This window comes from Oratosquilla oratoria, chromosome 3 (assembly GCF_046742065.1).
Source record: "Oratosquilla oratoria isolate Oo_2021 chromosome 3, ASM4674206v1, whole genome shotgun sequence".
Taxonomy (NCBI): Eukaryota; Metazoa; Arthropoda; class Malacostraca; order Stomatopoda; family Squillidae; genus Oratosquilla; species Oratosquilla oratoria.
Window position 1 is genome coordinate 4,756,542 of NC_134779.1, and position 7,895 is coordinate 4,764,436.

The 7,895-nt window shown below is 38.8% G+C and overlaps 1 protein-coding gene across 4 annotated transcripts in view; it reads right to left on the bottom strand.

The window, feature by feature from the left end:
• The window catches only part of LOC143020184 (ATP-binding cassette sub-family B member 6-like), a 35,533-nt gene that overhangs the window by 4,914 nt on the left and 22,724 nt on the right, over positions 1-7,895 (bottom strand). For all 4 annotated transcript variants that reach the window (XM_076176361.1, XM_076176354.1, XM_076176368.1 and 1 more), the window contains exons 5-13: positions 7,131-7,326; positions 6,837-7,009; positions 6,485-6,615; positions 6,241-6,347; positions 3,970-4,145; positions 3,281-3,565; positions 3,025-3,156; positions 1,755-1,933; positions 1,497-1,611 (exon numbers count right to left, since the gene is read on the bottom strand). In XM_076176361.1, the coding sequence (XP_076032476.1) occupies positions 1,497-1,611; positions 1,755-1,933; positions 3,025-3,156; positions 3,281-3,565; positions 3,970-4,145; positions 6,241-6,347; positions 6,485-6,615; positions 6,837-7,009; positions 7,131-7,326 (1,494 nt within the window). The remainder of the gene's footprint in view (positions 1-1,496; positions 1,612-1,754; positions 1,934-3,024; positions 3,157-3,280; positions 3,566-3,969; positions 4,146-6,240; positions 6,348-6,484; positions 6,616-6,836; positions 7,010-7,130; positions 7,327-7,895) is intronic.

Genomic DNA, 7,895 nt, shown 5'->3' on the forward strand with positions numbered 1-7,895 from the left:
CCAAGTCAAAAGAATGGAGTACCACAAGGCTCAGTTCTATCCCCCACACTCTTGAAACTATACAAACACAATATACCAACACCTCATCTTAGAAATAAAAATCTCTTCTTATGCAGACATACATATACATACATATACCAAAAGCTTTTTCCCCCTTACCAAAAAGAAAAAGGCATAGAAATCACTCCCATCCATTTAATTTCCCATATATTCCACTCCCCTCCACCCTCCTATCTTGGCACCTCCTGGATGACGGGTCATCCCTGCATCCTGTCCACTGCCCTGGGTCAGAAGCAGTGTCCCAAGACACAGAACATCCACAGCAAGGCCGCTTCATAAATTCGGCGACCCCCCCTCTCTGTTCCCTCATGCAGGAAAGGAGACGGGGAGAAATCCCTTTGGGCTGCGTCAATATAACAATTACATGCATACACTGTAATGCAGACAACATAACAATTACATGCACACACCATAATGCAGACAATGCTGCAGAAATCCTACAAACATACCTTGACACCAAATAATTCCGACAGTCGTCCCCAGACTCGAACCAAGGCTTGCGAGAAAGAGGACGACTGTCGGAATTATTTGATTGACATCACCGTCACTGGTGATTCTATTCAGATACCTTGACACACTCAACACCTACAAATAGACTCAAAATTGCCCCAACCAAATCTACAGCCACTCATCTCACCAATTGGACAGCGGAGGACAAATACATACCACGCCTCTCTATCAACAACACTCTCATACTACACACACGATTCTTGGCGTGACATACGATACATCCATATCATTTAAACAACATATCACAAACATAAGGTCTAAATGCACACCTAGACTTATATACATACATATACCAAGGTGTTTTTTTCCCCTTACAAAGGAGGTAGCCAAAGTCAAAAGTCATAACTCCACCCCCACCTATTTCATACCCACCTACTGCACTCCCATTCACCACCCCTCTCTGCCTCTTTTCTTGGCTTCTCCTGGATGACAAGTCATCCCTGCATTTCACATTACCCTGGGTCAGAGGCAATGCAACAAGACATAGTACATCCACAGCAAGGCTGCTTCATTTAATCAATGACCCCCTCTCCGTCCCCTTATGCAGAAAAAGAGAAGACAGGGAGAGATCCCTTTGGGCTGCGTCAATACCAAAAAATGCAAAGTACTGGAATTGGGTGAGGAGAAAGACTTGGGAGTCTTGATAAAAGACAACCTGTCACCTGACAGACATATCAGCAGGGTTGTGGGAGAGACATACAAACTAACGCAGAAGATTAAAGTGTTGTTCCATTATATGAATGAAGAGATGATCAAAAAACACATTGAAACCCTGATATGTCCAAGACTGGAATATGTGTCAGTAGTATGGTCCCCACACAGATTCTTTGTAAGAGAAAAATATAGAAAGAAAAGAGAGTACACATATCATGCTATGTAATGAAAAGAATACATCCATGACAAACCTCAATGAAAATTCATATTACCTTTGTCTCATACTTATCAGGAAAAGCAAGGATCTTTTCATGAATATCTGCTCTTCTGGCAGCATCAATCACATCACTGTCTAGTGCAGTGACTCTTCCATACCTGATGTTGTACCTGGGAAATAAAATAAAAAGAACATAAAATAAGATAAAAATATAGAATAAATGAATAAAATAAAATAAACATATTGTGCCTCTGCCATTTTCCTAACCCAAGTAGTATATAAATACAAAAGAAATCCTATAAAAAAAACTTACATAATTGTCTCATTAAAGAGAACTGTATCCTGAGGTACAACACCAATACTTCGACGCATTGACTTCTGAGAAAAATTCTTTATGTCTTCATCATCAAGCAGAATGTTTCCGCTGCAGGTATCATAAAATCGGAAAAGAAGCCGTACAATGGTGCTTTTGCCACTTCCAGATGGGCCAACCTGTTAAATATAATAATTACAGAACACTTACATGAGTTGTAGCATACTTGTGAGGATCAGAAATGAAGAACTCAAGCTACACCTGGGTTGTGTGTTGTTTCATTACATGGTAAACTCACCCTCCCCACTTATCTACATACATACATATACCAAGGCTTTTTCCCCCTTACAAGGGAGGTAGCCAAAAAGGAAAAGGCATAAAATCATTCCCACCCATTCCATCCCTGAATACACTCTACACCCTCCCTCTTATCTTAGCACCTCCTGGATGACGGGTTATCCCTGCACCTTGTCCATTGCCTTGAAATAATACAGAGGAGACAAGAAGAATTCCCTTTGGGCTGCATTTCCTCCACCTTTAAACACATGGAGAGCTGACAACCAGTGAGAATTCCTCTTCTACTACTTTCATGTGGTGACACAGAAACAGTTCCATACTGATACAATGTAGACATCAATCCAAGGCTCCTTCAGAGATCTACAAGTGCTGAGATCCAATGCAAGAAGCTGTGGTGCTCCAAATTTCAAGATGCAAAACTTTTAAAGAGGAAGGGTTTTTCTTCCCTCATCACTTAAACCACCTCTTCAATCTTTGGTCAACCCTACATTACAGTTCTCCCGCCTCCTCTACTCTCTCCCCCACCTCAACATCTCTCACTTTATCCATTCTTGCAACATCTACTATGTCTTAATACTTCATCTTAAATACATTCAGAACTCCAAATACCTATTTCTAAAAAAGAAAAAAAAAAATCATTCAACCCAGACATCTCCCTGCCTCCTCTACTCTAAGTTTCAACTTCACCTCCACTCTTCTATTCATTGCCACATGCAATCCCAAATACTTACAATTCTGTCTTCTCAAGTCCTACCCCTTTATGCTCACACCCAACTTACCACCATCATCACTCCTTGTACATATCACTTTACTTTTGCCTACATTCGTTTTTAACCTTTTCCCCTCACACATCTCTCCAAACTCAGTAACCAACTGCTTCAGTCTCTCCTATGAATCAGCCACATGTGCAGTGTCATCTATAGATGGGAAATTCATGAAATATTACAAGGTCCTCTCAAGAATTGTCACTTACAATAGCAATAGTTTTTCCAGGTTCAACAACAAAGGAAACATTCTTCAACACAGCTTTTTCTGGAACATAATGGAAGGAGACTTCTCTGAACTCGATCTTTCCTTGTGGTAAGGCTAGCTCCTGGGCATCAGGCTGCGAATACAAAAATATAAACATAACATGTAGTACAGATAACTAATAACTGTACAAAACTAGAATGCAAATTGAAAAATAGTAAACACTATTTACAAACATCCTAATAAGTCTATTTTCTCACCGAATCTCTGACTTCCTGAGTTTCTTCCAAGAGATCAAACATATTTTCCATGTCAATGAAGTTTTGCTGAATCATGCGATAGTAGGTCCCAAACCAGTTGAGAGGTGTATACAGTTGCATGATGTATGTTGCAAACAACACATAATCTCCAACAGTGAAAGTATGTTCCTTTCTTGCTACCATCCATGCAGCCAGCATAGATCCAGTCAACAAACCTCCATTGATAACAATGTTTTGCAGTGTGTTCAGGAAGCAAAGTGAGGCATTAGACTTCCACTCCTCAACCTAAAAATTAACGTATAAATTCAGTCACTGTGCACAAGCTTTTATACAAGAAAAGTATGAATATTACACTTTTTCATTCACAATACAGTACTACCTCTCATTAACGGACTAAAAGGGGGGTAACAGTGTCCATTGATGTGAATAGTCCATTGATTTGGAGTGATTTTTGGGTGGCATAGTGATTGCACGCACTAAACAACAGCACCGTAAACACAGCAAAAACACCGCAAACGCAGCTAATTAATGTCCGTTAAGGAGAGGCCCCACTGAAATTATTTCCAAGTGAATAACCAGTACTGCAGTCCATATCCACCATGCATTGTCTTTGATATCACTGCACTGGTCTGGTTTCCTATACAGATAATTCAAATGTATTAACTACAACTAGATAGTTAAACACTTGCCTGATACAGTAAAACGGCATCTCTATATCTTGAGACTTCGTATTCTTCAGCCCCGTAATACTTTACAGTTTCAAAATTAAGAAGTGAATCGACTCCTTTAGCCCTCTGTTCGTTATCTGCTAAATTCATACTCCGGCGATACTTTGTCCTCCATTCAGTTACACCAATAGTGATGGCTATAATAGAATTTTTGTTTGTTGAAACATGTTTCACACTGGTATGATATTCATTCCGACATATTTCCATTAATGTTTCACCTTTTATTTAGGTAATCCATTATACCACAATGAAGAAAAAGAGACTAAATAATGGTGAACCAGTGTTGAAACTAAAAACTTATTCAAAATATAGGTCTCCTGATTGAAAGACCTATGGCAAAAATTGAATAAGTAATGTACACTGTCCCCTACATTTACTATTCTAATGGCGAGGAAGGGGGGGGGGGCTTTGTCTATCTGAATTATCTATAATTCTAAGTGGGTGACGGCATAGGTCATTTTAGGAGGAAGGGAAGGAGAGATGAAAAAGAGAAACATACAAACAGAAGCTGAGAGTGAGAATATACGTAACACCCACACATGCACAAATAAATCACCACAATTAACTTTTACCAGTTCTCTTCATAGTTTTTCCCATGGATTGGTACATCCCATAGAATCTATCTATATATCAAGGGCTTTTTCCCCCTTACCAGGGAGGTAGCCAAGTCAAAAGCCATATACTGTACCCATTTCCACCCATTCCACTTCTATCCACTACCTTTTCCTCCCTCTCATCTTAGCTCCTCATGGATGACAGGTCATCCCTGTATCCTGCCCACTGCCTTGAGTCAGAAGCAATGCAGCAAGACACAGCACATCCACAACAAGTCCACTTCACTTAACTGACACCCCCCCCCACCCTTTTCTCCCCTCAAGAAGAAAAAGAGAGGTCAGTGAGAAATCCTTTCTGGCTGCATCAAAATATCATTCATACATAACCACTACCTAGCCCCTATTCCCCACCCACACCCTTCCTTGCATCACAGTATCATCTATACACAGCCATTCCCCACTCACCCCTGTCTCCTACCTCCTCCCTTCCTTGCTCAACAGACATTCCCCTACTGCTTAATGCCCTTTCACCCCATCCATCCATCTCATCCTCAATCATTCCCTCAAGTTCACTCCCTCCAACTCTGCCTTCTACACCTTTTTTACTATTCTTTCTTCACTCATTCTTTCCATGTGTCCAAACCATCCCAGTACTCTTTCATCACCCCTATCTGTCATCTCTCCCCCTCGCCTTGATTCTCATTCTATCCAACTTTGTCACCCCTACCATATTTCTTAAACATTTCATCTCAAATACATTCAAACTTTTCCTTTCTGCCTCTCTTAAATTCCAAGTCTCTACCCCATACAGTGCTGTCAGCACAATCATTCCTTCATACAAAATAGTCGGTGAAACCTACAACCTATTAAGGTCAATGAAAGTGGCATTTGACTACTTGGATGAAGAAATTATTAAAATAATATTAGTTACATTGATTCGACCAAAGCTGGAATATGCAGCGACACTATGGACACCCAGTACTAAAAAGAATATAAGGAAACTAGAAAGAATACAGAGAGCAACAACTAAGTTGGCACCAGCTCTTTCCAAATTAACATACAAAGATTATCGAAATTGGAACTACCAACACTAGAGCAGAGAACAGAAAGAGGTGATCTACTGACTATATTTAGAATCATGAAAGGAATGGAAATCCTTGACAGGAATGATTTACTAAAAAATGACAATGGAAAAACAAGAGGTCATGAAAAGAAATTCAAAAAGGATAACTATAGAAGAGATCTGAAAAAAATAGCTTCCCACACAGAGTGCTGGATATATGGAATAACTTAGATAAAGAAACAGTGTGTGCAAATATTATTCAAGATTTTAAGAAAAAACTTGATGCTGAAAGATACAAAGACGGGTCACCACCAGCATAGCTCCCTTCTTGTATAATACAACTAGGTAGGTAAATATAAACTCCTCTTTGCATTCATTCTCAAATGCCTGTTTCTCATTATACTTTTTAGTCCCACAATTCATTTACTTGCTTCTCTCAATCTACTTGTGCCATAAAATGGTACATGAAAATGATAGACACACAGTTCTACACAAGAGCTTTTAATCCCACTCAACCCTTCCATCACATCACACATGCATGTTCCTCACCTCCCAAAGGAAGATGAAGAAGAAGAAAAAAAAGAAAAAAAGAAAAAAGAAAAATCATATTCTTACCAAGATAAGTTCCCATGGTGATAAAGACAATGACACCAAACCAGTAATTAAAAGCAGCAGTGAAGTATACAATTGCCACTACAATGTCAATAATGGTGGGAAGAATACTGCAAGAGAAATTTTAGACAGCTAATACTCAACATTTTTAAAGTGCAAAATACAAAATTTCACAACCTAATAAAGAGTACACAACAGAATGAAAATCAGAAAGAAAAAAAAACATACTATACATGCACTATCTTACCTGAAGATTATGTACTGGAGAAGACTATTTATAGAACTTGTTCCTCTGTCCATAACACGAAGTACTTCCCCAGTTTTGCGTCCCAAGTGCCAGCGCAAAGATAAACTGTGTAAGTGTGAGAACAGCTGGACCTAAGGATTATAACAAAACAGAATTAAAGAGCATTCAGTTATATTAAAATATAAAGCTTGTTTATAGCCTCCTTGTTAAAAAAAAAAAATCATAATTCAGAGAGAATTCATAAAATACACACACACACACACATATATATATATATATATATATATATATATATATATATATATATATATATATATAAATATATATATATATATATAAATGTAGTGCTTACCTGTATCTCTCTGCTTGTAAACTGCTGTACTGATATCCACAATAAAGACCTCATGTTGTTCAGAAAACCCATTCCTCCTGTTCCTCCACCTTGGAGGAACTTTAGAGCAACATATACCAAGACATACTGCCAACAAAATTCTGGAGTTCTCCCATCCCCTCCAAGACTGTCAACTGTGGAAAAAGGAAAGTATTAAATGGTGAAGAAATAGTCCCTGGATACATTTGGCAACAGAACTTCAAAGACTTTCTTTGGATAAGGAGAGAAAGAGAGAAAAAGAAATTACTAACTCACCAATAAGCTTATAGTAGATGGGAACATAAAGGTTAGCCACCCGAGCTATGAGGAGGAGGACAAAACACAGGACCACACATAGCTGTAGAAGGCAATTCTTTCTGGGCCACAGGAAAGGAAGCAGTGTTCTTAATTTTTTCCAAACATTCTTCCATGTTGATGATTGACGAGTGGTCTGATTCCCTGCTATACCTTGCTGCAAAAAATTCCAATGAAAACACTTTACTTTCTATACATCATTATTTTAAACGAGTCACAAGGCATGTGTCAGGATTGGGAATAGAAAGAGTGACTGGTTTGATGTAAAGGTGAGGTTATGTTTGAGTTAAATGATGTTACATGGTTGTTCAACACCTGTATGAATTTGAAGAAGGTTAATACTAAAGTGCTAAGCAGAAGTTTGGAGCTGACGAGGGACTAAAGCAGTTGGTAACTGAGTCTGGAAAGGTGTGTGAGAGATGAAAGATACAAATGATGAGGGTGGCAGGATGTATGTGAATGAGAAAGATTTGAGGCTTGAGGAAATGGAGGGTTTTAAATATTTGAGGTTGTATATAGTAAGAATTGGATGTAGAAGTGAATTATACATACACACACCTAAATAAAGTTGAGTTGCCCAATGCTTTGTTAATTGGTTCTTGTAGGATATGTTGGGTAGTCAGGCAGACAGCATGCCTGGCCAGTTCACCTTGTGATACTTAGCAGTTGGCACCAGACACAAATAAAGTCAGCAAGCACTTGGCCATGTATCACTTGCCCGTTACA